We start from the raw sequence: 24,364 nt of genomic DNA, 5'->3' as shown, positions 1-24,364 counted from the left end.
AAACTGTACGAACCTCCAAAACGTGGCATTTAGGACAGTCCAAACCCATGTGATGTGGGCATAATTTTTGGTTGATTTCATCCATGTGTGAATGTTTGTGGTGTGTACGTATGCGTGAGCATGTGTGTCCCACATGTACAAAAACTACGCATGCTCCTGATTTACACCATGCATGCTACTCGAGTAAATACGACACATAGAGTTGGGAGAGTGACGGAATTTGGATACACGCCCCTTTTCTTTTTTTGTTGTTGCTGTTGTTGTTGTTGTCCATTAAGGAAAGGAAACACATTTGTATGAACACATGAGGTAGAAAAAGATGAATATAAAAGAGAAAGAGAGAGAGACAGAGGGAGAACAAATACTGGTAGCATACACAAAAGAGACGAGTGCATTTGAGAGAGGTGAATAAAACAACATCACCCACTACATCTGAATAACATAGCTATATACGAGAAGGTACGAACGACTCCTTCCAAATCAGACACAAAAAAATAAAGAATAAAAAAGAGAGAAACCACAAACTGTTACCAAAGAAAGAGAATCATGACTCTTAAGCAAACCAACACAGGTGCTCACTTCTACAAGGTAAGTGTGACACAGACCAACCAAAGGAGAAATATATTGTCATAGAAATACAGCATACACATGCCAATGAACACAAAATCATGACTGTTAACTACAATTTACCACTTGTGATATACAACCTTCTCTTTTTTCACAGGTGACTGAAAATGTGATTGTAGGATAAATCTCTGTATACACTGTACATTTTAAACTCTCATTCATATTCTCTTAAAGAATGAAACAAAAACAAAAGCTCTCCAAAGATAACGCTCTTTGCATTAGTCAAGATAGTATTTACATAGATAAATCTGCTCATCCAACTTGAAGACAGAAGAAAATATAGATGTCTAGATTCTTTCCATCCCTTAAATTTTTTACACTGTGATAAAACCATTCCAACTACTTCTAATCATATAGTTCTGTTCTGCTATACACAAAGCAGTTTTTCCTCTCTTGCTCTCGCTATCTCTCTACCACTCACTATCAGTCTCTCACTCTCGCATCACTCTTTTTCAACCGCTCTCTCTCATTGCCCTCTCTCTTCCAGTCTTCATACTCACTTTGGTAACCGTGGTAATCTACAAAACAGGTAGTTATCTCAATATTCTTTTTTTTTCTTCCCAATGCATTTACACAACACTTCCGATCATTTTATTTATTCTATGAATATCGTATGAAAACAACATAAATTATCCTTTACACAGCGGCATATTTCAGTCCTCTTTTGCAATCAAAAGCAAAACAAAAGAAAAGAAAAAAAAAGAGATCACAATAGCTCAGTTTTTTGCTCGACCGCCCGGTTTCTCTTGAGCCGAGGCGTGCTAGCAGAGCAATGCAGAATCACAAACTCTCATGTGAATAATACTTCCAATCCCAGCTGCAATCTATAAACACATACAATCACTTGTGAGCTGTGCGGCAAAGTATCAAGAATTTTCTTTCTCTCTTTGTGTCACTAGGAGCTAAATTGTCAATATCAAACAGAAAAAAAAGAGACTAGAGAGAGAGACTAGAGAGAAGACATCTAATTCTAATGTTTGGAGAAACAGTTGGATTCTTGCTGTTCAAAGAGATGCTTATTTTATATACATGCGTTGTGGTAGCAAACATAGTTTTGCTGGCATTCAGAAAAGATGCAAGTGCAAAAGGTACGAGAGAGATCGTAGGCAAAAATTTGCCTAGGACCTCCTTTCTTAAATGACTTTTTTCCCTCAAATCCATTTTAATACATTGCAAATCACACAAGATATACTTCGTTGTTATTTTTTCATCAATATACAAGACGAACACATCAAACACTGGTCAACAGTTAAAAGGTTCGTTCCACTGACTTGCCCCTCTATTGACAAGGTCCAGCTACTTTACACAATTGAGAACAATGCTCAGAGAGATGCTCAGAATAAGAACCACACGCAAACACATACTCACATACAGAAAGCCTGACACACACACACAAACACACACACACATCAGACACCGACAGTTCACAGGAAATGCACTGGGTAAAATACCGCAACGACAATCACAAATACAAGTGATCAGGACAAGTTCACATCAGCTCATACTGTCCCAACCATCTTTACTCCCTACACGACTGTCCGACCTGAGCAATTCTTTCTTGCTTAATACCACAGTGCATTTTCTGATCAAAACAACAAAATATCCAACAGTGACACAATATATATATATGTATGTATATATATATATATATTCATATATATTTTCATATCAAAATATATAATATAAAGCATTTACCTCATATTTTTCATGTGAATTTCTGCCCCATTTTCCATTCTTTTTGTTTTGTGCAATGACTTCTCACATACGTTGCCATAGGCAGAGTTCTCTCTGAATGATCACCCTTTGTTCTTTGATGAAATTTTAGAAGGTGTCACTGGTACCTTTCTATCTGTGTCGATGTACTGCGCATTCACTAAACCCGACATCTATTGAAAGATGAACTTAATCGGCAGTGTCCCTCCGTCAAAGTCCCTTCGTGGATGAAAAATTAGCATCAGCAAAGTGTGTCGATTCAATCTAACTCCCTAGTCAGTATGCAGCAATGAAGAATAAACATATTACTGGACTGTTCTCTATGTATTTCTCCACAGGCTTTTATCATTCCAAATAAACTATACCACAAAAAAAGAAAAAAGAAAAATAAAATGCTCATGTTTACAAAAGTGCCACTTTCAGACATGAGAATCAAATACTGTTGTGAAATTTACCTCGCATTGACGATTTGTCATTTCAACCAAGAGTGACGTTTTCTTTTGGCTCGATCAGGGCTCAAACAGTGCTGTTTAGATGAGGGCCTTTCTTCCAGAGGAAAGCTTAGCATTTACAATTGTATCTGCTGTGGAAAACGGTCTCATTCAATATTTTCGTAAATAGCAGCTACATCCGAGACTTGTACTCACTATTCTTTCTTATCAAGGTAGTGGGGAAAGAGGGGCCTTGTTCATGTCTGAAAAGATTGTGATGAGCACTGCTTATTCTCAGGCTGGACAAGCTCCTGCTTAGCTATCTCACACCTATCTTATAACTAAATCTTAATGAAAATTGGCACACACCTTCATACCGTCTTACAATTTCTCTTTACTATTCTTCTTGTTTTTGCTTTTGTTTTTCTTTCTGAAAGGGAACTGAGGGGGGACACAAAGTATGATGCTATTTTAACTTTTGGAAGACAATATATTTAGTATCAGGCCACGTGTACAGTCTAACCAAATGATATTTTCTGCTTTTCAGTAATTTCTTTCAGTGTGTATGTATATCATATGTACTGGTAGCTACATATATTATTTATATACATATTTCTAATTCCACGATTTGCTCAATATCACTTCTGGTGGCGGTAAAACATTGTTTATGTTGATGTATATTTGTATCTGCAATATGATCAGTACAATACATCATCTTTTTCTCTTTTTTTTCTTTTCAATGGGGGTGGAGATAGGTCTCATGCCATGACTGATGGTCAAATCTATGTTTGTCATTCCATTTAAACAATGCAGCATATCAGTTTAGTGAATGTCTGACAATATATAACATCTTCTTCAGCTGGATGAATCAGAAAATTTGCATAGCACCCAATCAGATAGGTCTTATCACTCCTCAGAGCTTTGCCAGTTCTAGATTCCAAATTCCAACTTATTTTTTTTCTTCTTGTTAGTGTTTGAGTGTGAGAGTGGAAGAAATATTGTGAATGACCTCTCAATATACTGGCGCATCCGGTATTTGGAGAATCATAGTCCAAACAATGTCTAAAAATGTAACATTCTCCCACGCGTGAGCAGGAAAAAGAAACCAAAACAACACAAAATAAGACACAAAATGTGACATGAAAAATGGGGCAGACATATTGTCTTTCTCTGTTACAGAGAGATTGGCTACACATGCAGACACAGACACCCAGATGCATACACACAGACACAAATGAGTCAATTTCCAACATTCTCTCCCCTGCCTCCTCATTTCCCATTCCCCCCCCCCCCCCCATCCCAATTAAACTCTATACATGGCATCATCATCTACTCAAGATGGGCCGGTTTGCTAAGTACCCCGTATCATCCAACCCTCTCCGGGGCCGAGCCTTATGATACTCCCGCCCAGGCCTCGTTCATGCGGGGTCTCTTGCTGGGCGGCAGGTCTTTCCTGATGTCGTCGGCGTTGGCGTAGCTGAGGGAGGCGCCTCCCTGGTGCTGGCCCATGGGGTGCGGGTGAGCCAACTTCTTGTCCTTGGGTGGTGAGACCGGCTCACACTTGATTTGGGGGTTGATGGCATGGTCGATGTCCATGCCAGGCTCCTGCTGGTGGTGATGGTGATGTGGCATGGAGGTGGAGGGAGTCCTGGTCACATAGAGAAGCAAACCATGAGAAGAAAATAGCATGATATCCATGTCACTGGACCGCCTCTTCACAAATTTCACATCACAATATCATGCTGTGAACTGTTACACACGATGAAGCGCTGCTGCCTGGTCAATCTCAGTGCAAGATATCTGTTTACACCAGACAGTTACCAAATAACCCCCCCCCCTCCCCTTACAGAAGGCTCTATGCCATATCTTGCTTGCTATCCACACATACTTGGTTAACATCCAATTCTTAGGGTTTCTCCAGGCAAAAGCATCTATGACATCCTACTGCAACCAATAAACAGTCCATGACAGCAACATTAAAGGTCACATTCCGCTGTGAACCAGGCAAACATGAGGCAACTGGAACTCAATGCACACATCATCATTACAGTGCTGCAGGGACGACATAAAACTTTCTCCTATTCCATATTTCTGTTTCCACTGAGTCTCTTTCCCCCTTTTGTCACATGTCCACATTACACAGAGCTTGTAAATGTCTAAAGGAGAACATAACATTTCTGAATATGCTCCTTGGCATTTTAAAGTCTGAGACCAGTGCTATGTCCCATGATGTAACATGAACACTGTAACACTTCATATCAATGCATTACATGGACCATTATCAATTTAAAATGTTTTTAAACACATCTGACAATTACGTATGGTCAATACAATGTCCTTTTTTTGCCATACAAATAACAACTCACTCAGAAGTAATCATATTTATTAAAACGAAAGAAACAGAGTAGTGTGAACACGGTCTTTGCTGCTTGTCTCTCACCTTTGTCATGCCCAATCTTGGTATAATGCATTGACAGACATTTGGTACATATCATAGCGGATACTGTTTAAACCTTCAAAGCAAACTATGCTATCAGTAAACAAATACCCCATCAGTCTAAGGAACACAGGTTAGGTGCCACACTGGGCACTGCCCTACAATTATGACTATTTGCACATGAAACAATATATGGAGGATAAACTAATCAAGATATTTAGAGAAGGTGTAAAATATGAAGAACATGGAGTTTGCAAGAAAAAAAAAATTATACCATGTTGCAATGACACATGAAGATGTGGATTTTGGAAGAAAAAGAAAATATGACATGTTTTGATTGTTAGTAGTAACAACAACATTCTCTGCCTCTAAATTCAGGACTCTTTAAAACCAACAAGGCGAGGTCAGCTTGTTATCTTAATGATTCATTTTACGTCACAAATCTACAGTTGTCATGACAACCTGCTATGTGGCTAAAATTACTGCAAATGCTCTCCCACTGTTTTTCTTGCAGAAATTGCATGGATGACTCTTGAATAATCCCAGAGCGTGCTTAAGATAATAAAGTAATAGAATATTTAGAACTACCTGACAATATTAAAAAGAAATATTTACATGTACGAAAATGGCTGCTTCCAAAGTAAAGATAGTTACTGTAAAAAAAAAAAAAGGGGGGGGGGGGGGGACTCCTCATCACTACGATAATGGTAGACATGTGGCTTTCATTTTCAAATCTGAACTGACACGATGCATCATAATGATCATGCACTACACAGGCAATATTTTATTCAGTAAGTTATTTCTGGCGGAGAGAAGCCCTATACTTATTTCGCTCACTTAGAAATATTCTTACTGTTCATGAGGGTTCTTTTTTTTTTTTCTGTGTGGACAAATTTAAAACATGAACATAATGTACATCATGATGTGTAGCTGTTTCGCTTTCCCAGGGCAACAGACAAGAATTAGGCCAAGTTGTCATTGAATGTTCTTCCTTCTGGTGAAAAGTGAGATGATCTTTCTTTTCAGAGGTTTGCAAATTTGAAGTGGTAGAGAAGCAAACATATTTTGGGCCTTGTGAATGGATGACAAGAGAAGAAGAAGGAGAAGAAGAAGAAGAAGAAGAAGAAGAAGAAGAAGAAGAAGAAGAAGGAGAAGAAAAAGAAGGAGGAGACGAAGAAGAAGAAGAAGAAGGAGAAGAAGAAGGAGGAGGAGAAGAAGAAGAAGAAGAAGAAGAAGAAGGAGAAGAAGAAGGAGAAGAAGAAAAAGAAGAAGAAGAAGAAGAAGAAGAAGAAGAAGAAGAAGAAGAAGAAGAAGAAGAAGAAGAAGAAGAAGAAACAACCAAGGTGGAAGCCATACAGAATGAAGGGTTAGAGGACTTCACTACATGTATTGCCATGTGCAGGGAACATCTACAATTGAGGAGTGTGACTGCAAAATGGGCTAAGCACCATTTTTAAACACTAAGTAAGTTCATTATCAGATAGAGCAAAACAAAACCTTTCATTCACTTGTCACATAACTAGGATTAATCTAAAAGATATGATTAAAGATATCCTGTATTTTCTTCGTATTTTCTCTGCTCTTTAGCAGCTTCCATCGCAAATATCTCAACTTAACATGAATGGGCTTAACTTCTTCTGCGATCAAGCTCCACAATTGCAGACAATGCTGTCTCACACAGGGGCAAAACAAAATGGCAAAAGATGAAGGAGATTTAAAAAAGATCTTTCTCATTTTTTTTTTTTTTTGGGGGGGGGGGGGGGGAGGAGGGGGGGATTTGTGCATAGCAGCAGCCTTTATTATTTGTTTCCATCTTCTTTGCAAAGAGAATGTTGTTTCTACATAAACTTCTTTCTCCCTCCCAAGATTGTACATACTGTAAAGCCTCTACATTCAGCCTGCAATCAAACTGGATGAGGTTATGAATTATGGACCGAAAGTGGATGGTGGAAGTAGATGAACTGAGACTTTTTTTTTTTGGTCTTTATAGATCAATGTGAACATCAATGTACATCTCAGGGATAATTCAGGGTGACCTTCTGCGTGAACTTACAGGTTGTGGTCCCCTATTCCGGCAGCTTGGATGGCAGCTGTTAGGGGCCCATGCTGGACGTGGCTCCACCCGGACACCAGCGGAGAGCTGTAGTTGGTCAGCTGGCTCAGGTCTGCACTGGTCAAAGGGAACTCTCCCCCTGCATGGGGAAACAAGATGACAATGAGAGAAGTCGCCTATATGCACCTCAAGCAGTCATGCGAAAGCTGGCTTGATTGTTTTTTTTTTTTCTCAGAGAGTGCCGTGGCAAGAATCTTTACTGAGATGACTGAGAAGACAACGAATTCACCTTGAGACGAAAGTTGAGAATGAAAATGGGTACACAGCCACAGATAGTTGCATCTCACAAACGTTACACAAACAAATCTTTAAAATGTCAGCGAAGTTTCTAACATGGCTTCTTTGGGGGAAAAAAGGGAGAAACACACACACACACACACACACACACACACAAACATAAAAGCCACTCCCATCTTGGTCACGCCGCCATGTTGTTGGATGCATAGATTTTGCAACTATATTCATGACACACAGAATGACCACAATGTGTGATTCTTCTGGAAGTATGCATCTGGGAATCATCTTCTCATATCTTTGAATATAAGATTAGTAACATGAAATTGTTAGGAGTATCTACGGTATACCTCTGACAAAAACATGCCTTAAAACAGAGCACAGGGTGAATGACATCACTCCTGACCGATTCACCACTGCATCAAAGTCATGTCACTTGACGCTTCGTGAAAATAAAAAAAGAGCCATTTCAAAGTGCTTATTCAAGTGGTGTTAGACGACTTGCCTACTTTCATGAGGCACTGGAACATCGCATGTGTAGTTTTGCATGTCTTGTCACAAATACATATTGCCTTTATTCTGGAACTTTTGTTTTATTATCTTTGTTGGGATATTACTTCATGGAAAATTTGGTTTTGGGTACATTACCTGTAAAAGTAGCCAATCATTTTGATAATTGATTTAATTTCTTTTTTTTGTACTTTTTCCCAGAAAACAGATAGCCTTACAAAAGGGCAATCCTCATCTTATGCAGGAGGTTCGGCAAACCCTCCCTTTTTCCTGTTGTGCTCTGGATGCAGCACCCACCCATGGGAAGGCAAGCAGGCGTGCACGCCACTGCGTGTGACTCATGTAGGCCGCGGCAGCACCGAGAAATGCGCGTGGGTCTAAGAGGAAGGATAGCCCCATTATGGGAGGGGAAGCAGGGTATAACAGCGCGTCGCTCCCTCTACAATAACATGTCAAATGTCCGGGAGTTGCGTCTTCCCCTCTCTGGCTCTCTATTGCTGACTGTGTACCTGTATTGTCATTGTGACCTTTCTCTTGTTTACACCCCCTCACACAATACAGGAAACAGACAGAGCAGAAAGGCAAACAAACAAACATCAACAACAAAGATATGACATAGGCACATTGCATACTTTGCAACTTTGTGTGTTTGCACACAACTAAGTATGTTAGAAATAAAATTTCTATGATGAAATAAAGACTTATCATAACTATACCTTACACAAGTTATATAATACATATCAGTGTGCATGTGTATGTGTTTGTGTACATATTCAAGCATACATACATTATTTAAGGATAGATACATAAAATACTAAATCATTTTTCTTCCTACATGTTCCACAGGTTCCCTAAGTAAGTTTTGGAATTGTTTGCCTCCGAGTATTCCAGAGGAAAGACCAAGGTTTTCCTTTTATACAAACCTAAAATTTCATTTGTCAACAAAGGTTGATGATAAAGAATAAGTGTATTATGACCTAAACTTGCAGTTCTATACTATGTTGTGATCTTTTTCTTTCTTATGTAGGAAATTATGGAAGAACCATTTTTGACTAGCACATGTACTAATTTTTGGTTTTTGTTCAAATGCTTTCTTTTTTCCAAAATTAGTATCATGCATATTTTAATTAACTTGAGTGATTTTCTTACCAAAATCAAGATTTATCAATGCGATTAGGTAGAAATGTACACATGAATTACATTATGCATGCATAAATCTACATGTATATCTGTACAGATCTTTGTTTATTGTATTCACGTAGATACGGTCATACTTGCATACTCATACAAATATGTATGTTATGTACTCATGTAAATATTCTTTATTGTTGTTAATAAACTCAAACTCACATACATTTATTTCAGGAGCAAAATTATGAAACTAGAAGGATGAAATAAATGTGCAGTATTCTTGCAGACATGGTCAGTTAAATGTCTACCAGTCGATCACAATAAGTTTGGACAAGGGCAATTTTTGCATCTTCCAAGACATTGACAATATCCAAGATATGACACAGAGTGGACATTTGAAACTACCATACATCTCCCCTTTCATGGCTGGGGGAAGCCACACAATGTCAAAAGTAAAAAAAAAAAAAAATGATCTTGATACAATGTATAACAAAGAGGACTAGAGAGTAAAAGCTTGAGGGATAAGGAGAGAGAGAGAGAGAGAGAGAGAGAGGAAAGGCTCAAATTGTGTACGGCTTCCAATATTTGTATGACTGCATGTGACCTTCCCCTTTCCCCATGATGACTGAATTTTCATACAACCTTTGCTCTGTTATCAATCATTTCCACACTCTGCATTCACACTACACTCAGCAGCAAAGCAATGAGTCTCTGCACATGTTATATGACTGTGTAGATGGCTTCTTTTATGACAAAGGCAGGAAGAGTAAAAACAAAAACAAAAACAAACAAAGAAACAAAATACCCCAAAATGTAGTTAAGCGGGACAAGTCACTGAATTGCACTCAAATTGAGCAGGCACTGCAGTGCACGCTCACATGGTCAGATTTCTAAGGCACGGAATGGCCAAGACAACCATCTTTGAGATCAAGGTGACAACTGCAGGATTCTTCACCAAGCCGACAATTGCAGGATTCTTCATCAAGCCCTCCTCATGGTCTGAATAATTTAAAGGGACTGTACAGTAATGATTGAGGTGGGGGTTCATGTTTTGAACATTCTTAAGTGAGATAATGAGAAACCTCATGTGAAATATGAAAGAGCATGTAATTTTAAGAAGGATTCAACGTTTATTTGATGAAAATCGGTTTTGAAATGGCTGAGATATCCAAAAAAGTGATAATATTAAAAGGCGACATGCCCCAACTTTATTAGGACCTCTTTGTTTCACCTTGTTTATGGATAACTCAGCCATTTCAAAACCGATTTTCATCAAATAAACTTTTGATTCCCATTAGAATCGCATGCTCTTTGACATCTCATAGAGTGGTTTCTGAATATCTCGCAAAACGTAAAAAGCTAAATTCTCGCCTCGCCAGAACTGTACACACCCTTTAATCAAGAGCCAGAAAGTAGTGCCAGAATGGCTCTCACTTCATTTTTTTTCCCCTTCAGACTATACAAATGTCTCTAGTTTTGGAAATATGTACAACTGCATGCATTACAGTTACCTGCATCTGTGTGTGCCACCATAATACAAGATTCAAGTACAATTCTGGTTAACATAGCAGAGTCATAAACATTTGCTACAAGTCATTTTTCACATTTACTTCATTAGATATTATTCCCTGAAAGTGTACAGGGCCATTAAATTAACAGAAAGAAATGACATCGGATTAGTACATCTTTTGTGTGCCTTCAGTGCTTACCTGTATGGTATGATGTATGTAATGCTGATGGATAATTTGATAGACCCTGTGGGTTGCTGGGAGTTGCCAAGGAGACTGCCGGCGTTGCTAACGGCTGGTTAGCTAACTGAGCTGCTGCAGCATGCTGTGGGTTCAATGTTTGGAAAACAGACGGAGAGAGACATCATTAGTAATACAACAAAACATCACTCGGCAAAGACGACGTAACCACCGGGTCACTAATTGCGATCCCTGATCACCCATTCATAGAAAGCTGGGGACCTTCCCCTCCTCAGGGTCAATATTCCATTTATCTGCCACATTTCACAATGCATAGCGACGGGGCAAGTCTGCACACGAGCGAAAAGAAAATGATTGTTCTAGAGAAAGAAAGCCTTCTAAACCTCACAATTATTCCCTCTGTTACAGAGGGCAGTTGAATACTCGATGTGGCTATTAGACCAGTTCATGGCGTAAGTGTGGTAGGGCATTTTTCTTCTGTTTTCTATGAAACTGATCATGAAGAAAGCTTATCTGATAACATACAGACACATTACCCAGTACTCTTGTATTATTGTTACTAATCTGAAGCCCACAAGTGAAATCTGAAATAAAAAAAAAAAAGAAAAAAAAAAAGAAGAGCTGTAACAATTCTGACGTTTAGGTATGAAGTAGGTTACTAAATCTTATTGAGTCATTTTTCAATGAGGTAAGATCCTGAGCTTCAAGGCTCACGGTCATCCACACAGATGTTGAGTTCTGAAGGCTTACTGTACATGCCAATCATCAACACAAGATTAACAAGGAGAATGGGGTCAGTTGAGTGTACAGTTTTCACGGAGGGAAGTGGGAAGTGTGTATTGCGGTGTGTGCGAGTATTGGGTCTGGAAAAGCCCCGACTAACAACTAGCAGCCATGTGCCTGAAGGAAAACTAACAGGGGTGGCTATGATTGAGGGTTGCCACGATATGTCACAGTGAGTGGGTGGGACAAGGGGGGCTCCTATGGGGTGGTTAGACTGGGGAGATCCTGCACGAAACCTGGAGACAAATCTCAACTGCACACTGCAACATCCTTTACCAGATGAAAAGCAGTTTTAACTGATGCTTCAGATGGGGAAGCTGACCCTCTCCACTATATGCCTTGTCAATGATTGACTACCATGATTTCTTAGATGAACCGAATAAAAATCAGGACCTTCCTAGGCCTCATGATGCATAAAAAGAACTATATCTTGGTTGTTTTTTATGTATTGAATGAATAATTCACAACTAACCCATAGGCTCCTTGAGATTGTGTGTTCTACCTTTGCACTCCCCAGGATCACATGTTTACTGCATGACTTCTAGTAATGCACTCCCTCAACTTTTTTTTTTCTTCCTCTAGCAAAAGTCTTGTCCTGAACAAAGGCACAAAAATAATCTAAATTCTATTCTTACGAGGAGATGGGAAAATACAACCTCAAAATTTGCATGATTTGAAGATTTCTAATAACTCACTTTCTGAAATGATATACAAGTTAAGTGACTTAATGCCAACACTAAAAAAAAAAAAAATATGAGAACTTTCTTGTCGTGACCTTCCCTCCCTTGCCCCCTTGACCTTCACTCTTCAGCCCGTGTTAAGCAAATCCCTCTCAATTGACAATGGACATGGAATACCTCATGTCTTGTCTGGACAGGGGGCATGCTAAGAGCAAACAAAAACCTGTGCCACGGGAAGGGGGGATTAAACAGGAATATCACGCATCAAGGTGCAAAAAACCTCAAGAGACTTTGACGTGTCACTCCGCAGCCAGGAAGAGTGAAATTACCATATCGCTTTCGAGCTGGCAGTGAAGATTTTTAATTGCTTCTCCTTGCCCCTCTCCGAGCATTTTGGCAGCTAACAATAGGGCCATCACAAACACACCGAGAGGAAATGCTGGATAAAGCATGCAACAGCGGGCAACTTTACAGAATGGGACAAAGATAAATAAATAAAAAAAAAATCACATGACTTGGACGGGGCAGACATTTCTGGTTGTATTTTCGTGTATGAATATCCTTGAACCCTCCCCCCCAAATCACGAGAATTGGGAGGGAGGGAAGAGCGGGGAGAAATACGCCAAGTCTCGTGACTTACGTTTGGCAGGCTCCCTCTCGAGTTGGGTATGACAACTTTGAGGCTGGGCCGTTGCGTCTGCTGCTTGGACATGGCCTTGAGCGGGAGGTGGTTGTTGTTGCCCCCTCCCCCGGCCCCGTTGGGCGACACCGGGTTCATGTTCGAAGTCGGCACATGAAAGTACGTGTTTCCTGTATAACGACAATTGCGGAGATTGAGGTAAGGCCAGCGTGATAATTACACAACGAACAGGCTTACGATGATTGGGCTTTGCGGAATACCGCAATATAGGAAGTAATTACGCACTGCGCACAGTGACAAAACCTACATGGTTGTGTTGAACTCAAAGAATGGAAGAAGAAAAGACCATGAGCACCCTTCTTGTAGCGACTACTACTGGGAAGTAGTATAAAAAAGAAGAAAAAAAAAATAAGAAACACACTGAGCTTTAGCACTTGTGTATATTGAGACTGCAAATCCAGTATTATCAACATATTGATTTAAAAACTTTTGATGAACATATTTTAAAATGGCATCTTACATAATAAAATAGCACCTCATTACAATCAAGCTTTCTTTGTGTAGTCCATCGCATGTGATATCTTTTTCCTAGCTGTTTGTAGTGATATGACTTACGACACATATCATAACTTATAAGGGTTTTACTGATGCCTTGCAGAGAACTGCTACACTACACTCTCTGCTCATCAAGATGAAGTTACATAACCAAGTGCTCGCTGGACAGAAATAGAAACAAGAACAAAGAAAATAGACATCAGAGCACGGGCCTAGGGTTAGAGCCAGAGAGAAAGAAAATGGAAAGCACACACGTACACAATAAGGTTTGAAAACACTTGAATGATGAGAAAAATGAGATGATTACTCCAGAAACAATGAGGGATGTAAAATACATAAACATAATATAGGCACTGATCAGTTGAGAAAAATACACATGGATTGGCCATGTTAAGACAAAAAGGCTGCATGGATATATATGTACAATTTGTATTTGTTGTGTTCTTAAATCCTTCCCTGAGTGTCAGAATACTTGAAAACCTATATGTGTAGAATCTTGCCTTGAAGACAAGTCAAAATGAAATTGCAAAAGGCACATTTATTATCCCCCAGGGGACAGGAAGCAATCATATTTTTTTAATACCAGATTTACTGTCGACAATAATGAAATGAAAGTCAAAGAATTGACTTCTTGAGATGCTGAGTGCCATGAATGCATTAGACATAATATGTGTGTATGCATATTACAGAGAGAGAGAAAAGCAACAGGGAATGTTAAAGTCCAGAAAGATGAATGTAAAGAAAAGGAAAATACAAAAATGACCCCCCCCCCAAAAAAAAAAATATATATATATATGTATATGAAGAGTTTGTTCGCAAAAACCAATATGTCCATTTTTGAAGATCTTGAAGTACAGTGTCTGTCATAAAGTACAAAATAATACCTTTTAAATGACATATTGGTCACTACATATAAAGGTACAGTTTTGAAGTTATGGTCAAAAGAAGCAAATATTTCTTATTATTTTCTTTATTTTTCTTGACCTTTAATGCAATATCTCCATTTGGCAAATATGGACTTATCAGTTTTTGTGAACAAACTCTTCATATACATATGATTGAATGGCTCATCATTATCTTTTGTCCTACTAATCAGTGTGTCCTGGATCTTTTTTTAATATTCTTTTTTAATAATTTCTTCTTATTCTGAAACCACTCATTTCTCACATGTACAGCTGAGTTTTCTTGCTTCACTGCCTGATGACAAGCTTTTCAAATTACACTACTCTAACTACATTTATTCGTGTGCATAAAATCCACTTTGCTTCATTGGTCGCTGCAATGTGTGCATGCATTAATTTTATGTTTCAGAGATACGCATGCATTTGTTTTTTATTTCCTAGTTGCTCTAATTAAAATGCATTCTATACAATTTGGTTTTTCCTGCTATCTTAGCTCTCTTACTTCGTGCATTACTCAGAAGAGTCTTATTTTGTGTCCGACTTCTATGAAACCTTTTCAATTCTGTTTTGCATGATCTTTCTCCATTACTAAATGTCAACTTGAACGCTGTGTGAACAAGTGGGTTCCTTGTGAATAAGACAAAATGAAATAAATAAAATAAAGTGAAATGATGATCACTCCAGCAAAATGTTGCAGATTGTTACACTCCAACAATGTACTTGATAACCCTCATGTAAACACCATTTGTTCACAACCCACTGGGTCTCTTAAATGTCAGGTGTCAGGTCCACAGGCTAAAATGTTGGTATTCTCTTTTCCCCTGTACAGAACCATTATGTGGTCTGGCTAGAGTACAAACTTTAATCTAGCTAAAAGGACGACACTGCCCCTTTCCATATGCACAAATCATGAGCCTGAAAAGAACTTCAAGTACTCTAAAACTTTATTCGAAAGCATTACTTTATCTCCACTGGCATGGTTCAAAACAGTGTGCACTTTGCAGTGCCACTGTGCACATGCTGACAGTAAAACAGGGTTTCCTGTTCAAACGGTGCAGGGCAGGAAGGTTGTCACTTACTCCCTAACCCTTTCTTTTCCCCTCAATACACGCACTAAAGTCATTTAAATCAGAATATTAAAAAATGTTTTGAACCTACAAAGATCAAGGCACTGCCCCCTCCCCTTCTCATCAAATACATGTACATGATGACAAACTGTACAACCAGTAATTTTTGCAGTATGAAACTTTGGCGAATTGGAGCTGACAACCTTTTTCGCCGCATGAAACTTTCACAAATTGCCACTGGCATTCCATGCATAGGGTAGAAAAACAAAGCAAAACTTGAATGTGTATTTTGCTCTCAACTCCTCATAAAATTCGCACAAGTTTCATTCATACAAATTCCTGGTTTTACAACAGTCATTCACCTCTTTTTGTCATTTCATTTTCATTTCATGGCCCACACATGATCAAAACTTTGCATTTTTTGCAGTATTAAAATCATACACACATGTACATAAGTTTTTTTTCTTCTAAAATCCATTGTGCCATATTTTTATATAATCATACTCTGCTTTAAAAACACAGTCAACACAAGGCCGTCTATCCTACACACGTTTATCAGTGATCTGACTGGCCGTGATTTTTTGCATATGATTCTCGTTATTATTCCCCATTCTCTCATGGCTCGGCCCATTGGGAAGGATCACTTCATGCGGAATAATTTAAGGGCTGGCGAGAGCGGCCAGCAGCAGTGATATGCTGAGCGGGTGTGCGCGTACACACAGACACAGACACAGACACAGACACATGTGTGATGGTAATGACAAGTCGCTAACTGATGGAACGCTCCCGCGTGCACATGCATGCTGTGGGGTGGGTGGGTGTTAATAGATAGCGTGTAGATGAACCCAATGATTGGGAGCTGTTAAATGAAGCGGCCACTGTCATGGGTGTGTGCCCAGGGAGGAGAGGGAAGAGATGGCCTGTGAACGTCATCACTGGTGGACTGGACAATGCACAAGGTAATGAACATGGGGGGGGGGGGGGGGGGTTGCAGGCTAATGACCAGGGCACGGCCCTGGCATACTGCAAGCTAGAATTCAATCATGTCTACATGTACAAAAATGATAATAATAATTTTTTGTAGTCTACCCTGAATTTTCATCTTCTATTAAAAACACTCTACAACATGCATAATGTTTCCAACAGAATCAATGGAGATTCACATTCTGTTCTGGCTTGCATGTGTTCTTGATTTCATTTTCCAAAATATTTTCATGACATGATTACTACAAACTCCCAAGAATCTCCATACATGGAATGTAAAATAAATCTTACATTATGTTAACTTTTAACCATAAACCTCTTGTCTCATACATGCAACTTTCTTCTCCCAAATTTGTTGCCGAATTTTATCACGGGTCTGCCAACCCCATTCTGTGCTGAAGTCACCTCAAACAGATCTATGACCTCAACAGATCTTATGATCCTTTTCTTTGAAATCATTTCATTGGTATTGATATCTCACAAATATCTGGGACTGCAGAGGAGCATCACATACGGTGGTTTGTCACTTAAGCCGATTGGGATGGTAATGTGTAAGTAGGGGATTAGGTAGGCACTGCAAAGGAAGAATGTCTAATATCCCTGGCACTCTGGATTTCTCTGTTCATCTCATTACCTGCAACTCCATCGGACTCCGAGCCAAGGGACTTCCCCTCTTCCCTGACGTCTGGCGATGTGACACGCCCTCCTGCTTTCAGGCCAGGCAGGGGAGTGCGAGTGCGATCAGTGAGGCGGGTGCATGCAGGTGACACATGCAGGGAGGATGATACCAATGTGTGATAGTGGCAGTTGATGTTGCCAGTTTGGAGGGGGGGGGGGGGAGGTGAGGACCACGGGGCCAAGGGGAGTGGGAGGGAACAATGCACATAAACAAATAACGCACAGTAAAGCAAAAGTAAAGCAAAGAACACAAATTTAACTCAAATGCACCAAACATAACAGGCACAGGACAGAAAATAAAGCACATTCATAGTACAAGACTCTGCATAACACAAATAATGTCTATGAGCGTGAACATTGCTGGTCAACAAGTGTTTTCCATCACAGCAGTCTTCAGGATCTCATTCTGTCTTATCCATCATATGTTTTATTGAACAAAGAAATAACCACTGAAGGCAGACCTTCAAATGTCATTCTCATACCCAGCAGAAGTATGCAATACGTCACATATGCAGGGAGGTCAGAAGTGTGTAATACATCAAATATCTCATATGCAGCAATTTCCTAAACACAATATGCTAATGTCTCTCAAAGGTTCATTCACATACCTCGTACGAAAGGATACTATGATTATCAAGCAGGTCAACTGAGCATAACATGCTTCGTATATAATTTCTCTGATGTTGCCACAAACTGCAGAATAAAAAGGGTCTTCAAGGTCTTGTGCACTAATGCTTGGTCTTCACAAATTTCTTTCTGTAGTTTTTGTAACCAGTATGTACACAAGATATTGTTATTAATAACACAGTTGCAGCACTAGAAAATATCTAAGAAATTGGGGAATACATTGTATGCAGAACAAAGAGCAAAATCAACCAAATGTCATTAACACATTTCCATTAACAAATGGAGATGTCACTAATTTGCATCATACTGCACCTGTTGTATTCTTTAAACTGGGCTGCAGATGCTGAAATTTGTTCATCTCAAATTTCAGAGGTTAAATGTTTTTTCATGCTGATATCCTTTCATTGTTGTTTCTTTGTTTACATTATATTCCTACAATAGTCATGTTCAATGGCATTATTCATCATAATGCAATGTTTTGTGAAGAAACACATCGCTTTTTATTTTGTAAGGGAAGTCAGGTATCTCGATTGTTCACAGCAAAACACAGTCCATGAAAAAAAACAGAAAGGATGAAATTTAATGGTACAACTTCTGCACCTACTGCTAAAATATATCGCAAAATATGACATGGTGTTCACGTTCTCCTGACACGAAAATGTCAACGGCAGATGGAATTTCTGGAAATTACAAGGGCTGACAGACTGAGGCCGCTTCCTGCCATGCCCTGTTGGCATGAGCACACAACGTGGGTCTATGAGAACTGCGTGACAGAGAACTGTTCTCTTTCTCTCTCCTGTCTCCATCTCTTCCTGAGCCGATGATGACCCACAGACAAAAAAAAAAAGTACAGTGTAAATAGGGGAAAAAAAACAAAAACAAAGAAAGACACGTTCCCAAATTGGCAGCTGGCGAGGCGAGGAGGCAGGGTCAAACTCATACAACCCGCGTTGTCACGGTGACCACAAAACCTTTCGCCGTGACGGACGCACTCCTCCAACAAAGCCTTGTTGCATCCGCTATGGCTGCCAGGCAAACGTCGCTATCCCAACACGCACTCTTGTCGATTCAGAAAAGGGAAGGGAGAAAAATGAGTCGTTTTTATGATGACTTTTCCAAAGTCTTTTAAGTGATTGCAGATGAAAACCAAACTGCGAAGGCAAACTTCGAGTCTCTTTTCAATTTTTTTTTCTTCCCTCCCGAAATCGACAACAAAATACCCATGTGCCGGCAGGAACTTGAGAAGGTGAGGAGAGATGCTGGCTTTGGGTCTGTGAGAACACCGTGACGACGGGAAGGAAGGGGGAGGAGGGCATGGATTATATTTAGCATCATCCAGACCTTTTTGACATAGAGAAATCAAACACGTTGGATGTGGGCTGCAAGACCTGGAAATCGAATAGCATGTCGATTTCTATTTATACGATTCGCCGAGAGTATGAATATGAAGGGCAGGGGAGTACTCTTCTTGTTTTGTTTTTTGTTTTTTGTTTTGGTCTTTTTTCCTCTCTCTCTCTCTCTCTAACCATGTGTTCAGATGATTAAGCTGAATGAAAACTCTAAGAAGCAGATGAGCAAAGGATTTTTTTTTAATTCCTCCAGGAAATACAATGTCTGTCTTCATCTTTTTTTGAGTTGGTGTTCCATTCCTGGATAACCTACAGCCCACGTTCGTGTGAGAGCGGCACAGCGTGTACATCAACCTGCCAAAACGAGATGACTTCATCTCATATCTTTCTCTAAGGTGTTGGAGGGGTTGGCGAAGTGGAATTAATTTTTTTCTTGGCACGGCTTGGGCTCTGCTTTGAATAGGATTGAACAGGATTGAACCGCAAGGCAAGGTTGTTTATCAGACATGCATGCCACAAGTGGCTGTAATGTAAATAGAGCCAGCTGATCTTGGGTGAGGACGACCATCGAGAGCCTATACACATATCAATACAATATCAATGGAAAGGAATAAAAGACTGCTTTCATAGCCAAATGACACAGTTTTACTGAAGATATGTGATCCACTTCTGCCTTTGGTTTGCGTCCTCGTGAGAATTGCACCACACTGGCACAAACCACCAATATTGTGTCAAGAAAATGCATGAAATTAAAGAGAGAGAAATGTGCACATATCAGCAAGCTTGAACAACCAGGAGCCACTTTGGCTGGTCACATGTATTGTTGTTGATTGCAACAAGACACAAGTCCTTCTGCTGTGAGGATCACGTCACTGCATTAATGGCTGGGTGGAGTTGATACTCATCTAGTACTGTGAAAGTGGACATTTCTGCAGTGTTGAAATTTTTGCACATTCTGCGCAACCAGAAACTAGCATGAAAATAAAAGCAGGTGAATATTTTTGCTTGCCATATGTTCAGTAGTTGATGTCTTGATTCTGCGGAATTAAAAACATGCGAAACTCATCTTACCCGCCCGGGTGTGAAAAATTGCTCGTGCGAAAATATCCACTTTTACAGTTAATGACTTGCTTGGTCTGAAATACTGTAAAACATGATATATTCGCGGCATGAATTTTTCGCAAATTGGAGCCGATGGCTTTTTTTGCGGCATGAAATTTTCGCGAAATGCCACTGGCATTCAATGCATATAGTGTAGACAAGAATTTTCGCGTGCATTTTAATTTCGCAAATCTTGGCGATCGCAAAATTCGCGAAATTAATATGCACTCGAACATTCCTCGTTTTACAGTAAGGTGAAGGATTGTGGGGAGAAAAAGCAAATCAAGTCTTTTCATCAAGATCTCTCTTAGGTCATTAGGGTTCATGCTATGATGGGCTTACCTGTACTGGCTGGTCTGGGCGGCTGTGGACTAAGAGTGCTCCGCGTGAGCTGCGGCTGCGGGCTCAGGCTGTTCCGCATGGGCCCTGGCCCCGGGCTGAGGCTCGTCCGGCCCAGCATGTGCGGCTGGGGGCTGAGGCTGTTACGCGGGGGAGCTGGCGGGTGCATGAGGTTGGGATGCGTCTGTTGCTGCTGCTGTTGCTGCTGCTGCTGCTGTTGCTGTTGGCTGTGGTTGCTGTTGGGGCTGGGCTGGCTGTGAGACGGGTGTGGGTGGTGACCGCCATTGTAGGCACCCAGGCTGGTAGAGGTCTGTGGGACGGAGACTGGCATGGAAGCTGGGTACTCGGGAGGAATTTGAGGCTGAAAAAAAAACCCAAACACACACAAACATACACAAAATCACATACAAATGATAAATACCAATGACCTTTTAATATTCATAATTCATGATCTTGACTATTGCCAAATATACAATCTCACTAATGCTGAAGTCCTTACTAATAAAGGAATAGAGGAATAAAATGCAAAAAAAAAAAAGTAAACATTAAGAAGCACAGTGCTGAACATGTGATACATGAACAAAGGCTGCTAAATCTTTAATTTCTTGGGGGGAAAACAGATAGAATACAGGCACTCAATTGGTCAGAGAACCAGCAGATGTAGGTATGGCATGAATGTGAAAATATTTCCCGAATTAGTGTCATTCTTTTTTTCAAATGAAGCTATTTTCTCAATTCAGCATGAAAACAGGAGTCCTGTAAAAGGAGTCTGTTACAATAAGAGCATTTTGAATGCATTTTAATTCTGTGACTTGCATGCCAAAATAAACTTCAGAGGGCTTAAGAACATATCCCAACAGCTGAAAGCTCATCATAATAAACTGCATACAATATCTTCAACTTGCTGTGTAACAATGAGCATGCCTCTTCAGTTCTCACTACATACATATATATACAATATCTGGATCAGCAATATTTGAAGAAGATGGACTGTGTAATAATGGCCAAGCGTATATATGACCATATAAATATTGCTACGTTTCATTTCAAACAATAAAGAACTATTGCCTGCAGATTTGTTTTATGTCTTCGGTAGACATAGAATCAAAGACGGTTCACATCGTGAAGAAATTTTCAGTTCCTCTATCATGTTGTATTCAATGTGTGATATGTATACAACACTGTATTGTTTTACCTGGTGTGTGAGTGTTCCTGTACCATTACTTACTACTTTTTCTACTGCTAAAACTATTCATGTCCGTACAGTATGCAGTATAGGCTATTGCTCACTTGGACACGTGCCAATAGATAGAGTGAATGAATGAATCAGTTCTTCCTACACAATGCGTCACTTTCTCACATCCCCTCTCCAATCAAAAAGATTGAAGAAAAAAAGATCAAAGAGGAGACTGTAGAAAAGGACAAAAACAAGACTAAAAACACTTGGCTATTAAAAATCAAAACATAAAAGTAGTGAAGAACAACATGACTCCTGTCCACTCGGAAGTGCTTGAAAAAAGAAAATGCCGCACAAGAATATCTCCACATGTGCTCTGCTTCACTGCGCTTATCACAAGTGGCAAAAGAGGGTGCAATTGGTGTCGTGTGCAGGATATGTTGCTAAAGTTACAGGGGGTGGTAGCAACTAAAAATTCTCGGCCTGCTATTGGTTTGATCTAGTCCACTTGGTGTACAATCTGGTTCGGTTATATATCGAAACCACCATAGGCAGAGGGACGGGGAACTCTTCTTGCAAATCTGGTAAAACTTAGATACGACACGGTGTCAATTTCAGGGTGTGCATGTGAATACCAATGGGCTGAGAAGGTATGCCAGCGGAGACCTGCTCTCCGGAATTAGTTTGGTCTGCGCAAACATATTAATGTATGCTTCTGATTCTGGTAAAGTTGTGATCAGTTATCAATTTTACGGCCATATTACGTTACAACTCGTAACGGGCCTTCTCCTAAAAGCCATGAATCCAAGTACTGCACTATCCCACTTTATGATCCATTTCTTGATATCAATCACGTACTGAAACTGTATGTTACTGAAGGATTCATCTCTTTACTCGACTCCTGCAAAATGGTTACCAATGATCAACCACTCTTACTTTTGAATTCAATACATAACAATGAACATGCCAAGATATGAAAGCTTATTTAGAGTTGCCCAAGGGGTGTGACAGTTAAAATGAATGACTTTTTTGAAAGGCTTCCGGGCCTCGATTTGCCTGTTTCTTACAAAGTTTTTCTTCTTTTTTTTTAAAGGGGGGTTCAGACCTCATTCTTTGTTTTATTGACTTCTTTAAGACCACTCCTTCTTTCAAGCATATTCTCATCTTGGTATTGAGGATTTGGTTACCAAAGAGGATAAAAACAGGAGGGATATTGGTAGCCGTTAGTAATTCCACAAGGTATGCACAAGAATCTCTGTCTCACCACTACCCCCCCCCCCCAAAAAAAAAAAGGTAGAGAAGAGGAAGAGGAAGATGAAGAAAGAAACAAAAAAAAAAAAAAACAAGAAAGAATAAGAAAAAGAGAAAAAGAAACAGGAGGGGGAGGAGGAAGAGGAAGGGGAAAAAAAGAACCATTACCCTCTGCATTGACCCTCCACCTCCATTCATCATTCTGTCAAACTCTTCATTGATCTTCTGGTACTTGGCCTCAGTGCGAGGTGTGAGGATGAATGGTTCGGAATCCTGCTCGGGACTGTCGCAACCCTTGTTCTCCTTCTTATTCAGAATCTGTAGCCACACATAAAGCATAAGGGAGAAAAAGAAATGAAATTGCAGAAAATTAAGAATTACTTGCAATCAACTGTAAGTTACTCATATGATTTGTTAATCAGTACTACACATATTTCTAAATACAATGTGTAGAATGTAGTTATCAGATGTGGGCATTTATTAGGAGTTATATCCACATACTCTATGTGATAGCTTTTTTCAAATGAAAACACTAGCAAAGAAAAACAAGGAAAAGTAGAAATTACGCGGTGCGTAATATATGTCCCCGCCGGAAGTAGCATTTTGTAACAAAATGTACAATACAGGTCAAAAAAATCAAGGTCAAAGGTCAAAGAAGTCAAAGGTCAAAATTCTGTGTAGAAGTTTTGAAGCCCTCACCTAGTGCCATCACATAAAGCAAACGGAATCGAAATCGGGTTAGAAATGGCGAAGGAGTTGCATTTTGTAGCAAAATGTACAATATAGGTCAAAGGTCAAGGTCAAAGGTCAAAGAAGTCAAAGGTCAAAATTCTGTGTAGAAGTTTTGAAGCCCTCACCTAGTGCCATCACATAAAGCAAACGGAATCGAAATCGGGTTAGAAATGGCGAAGGAGTAGCATTTTGTAGCCAAATGTACAATACAGGTCAAAAAATCAAGGTCAAAGGTCAAAGAAGTCAAAGGTCAAAATTCTGTGTAGAAGTTTTGAAGCCCTCACCTAGTGCCATCACATAAAGCAAACGGAATCGAAATCGGGTTAGAAATGGCGAAGGAGTAGCATTTTGTAGCCAAATGTACAATACAGGTCAAAAATCAAGGTCAAAGGTCAAAGAAGTCAAAGGTCAAAATTCTGTGTAGGAGTTTTGAAGCCCTCACCTAGTGCCATCACATAAAGCAAACGGAATCGAAATCGGGTTAGAAATGGCGAAGGAGTAGCATTTTGTAGCAAAATGTACAATATAGGTCAAAGGTCAAGGTCAAAGGTCAAAGAAGTCAAAGGTCAAAATTCTGTGTAGAAGTTTTGAAGC

General features: G+C 39.7%; 1 protein-coding gene across 1 annotated transcript in view; it reads right to left on the bottom strand.

Annotated features, from left to right (window-relative positions):
- Positions 1 to 4,074: 4,074 nt before the first annotated feature.
- LOC139739974 (myocyte-specific enhancer factor 2C-like) overlaps positions 4,075 to 24,364 on the bottom strand; it is a 92,459-nt gene continuing 72,169 nt past the window's right edge. The window contains 7 exon segments of the mRNA XM_071650572.1: positions 4,075 to 4,419; positions 7,262 to 7,400; positions 10,906 to 11,029; positions 13,009 to 13,178; positions 17,151 to 17,222; positions 20,614 to 20,971; positions 23,207 to 23,356. Of these exon segments, the coding sequence (XP_071506673.1) occupies positions 4,164 to 4,419; positions 7,262 to 7,400; positions 10,906 to 11,029; positions 13,009 to 13,178; positions 17,151 to 17,222; positions 20,614 to 20,971; positions 23,207 to 23,356 (1,269 nt within the window). The 3' untranslated portion in view covers positions 4,075 to 4,163.

Source organism: Diadema antillarum, unplaced genomic scaffold (genome assembly GCF_040938485.1).
Source record: "Diadema antillarum isolate AM-2024a unplaced genomic scaffold, OU_Dant_1.0 seq00000822_RagTag, whole genome shotgun sequence".
NCBI lineage: Eukaryota > Metazoa > Echinodermata > Echinoidea > Diadematoida > Diadematidae > Diadema > Diadema antillarum.
This window is presented reverse-complemented; position numbering and strand designations above follow the sequence as displayed.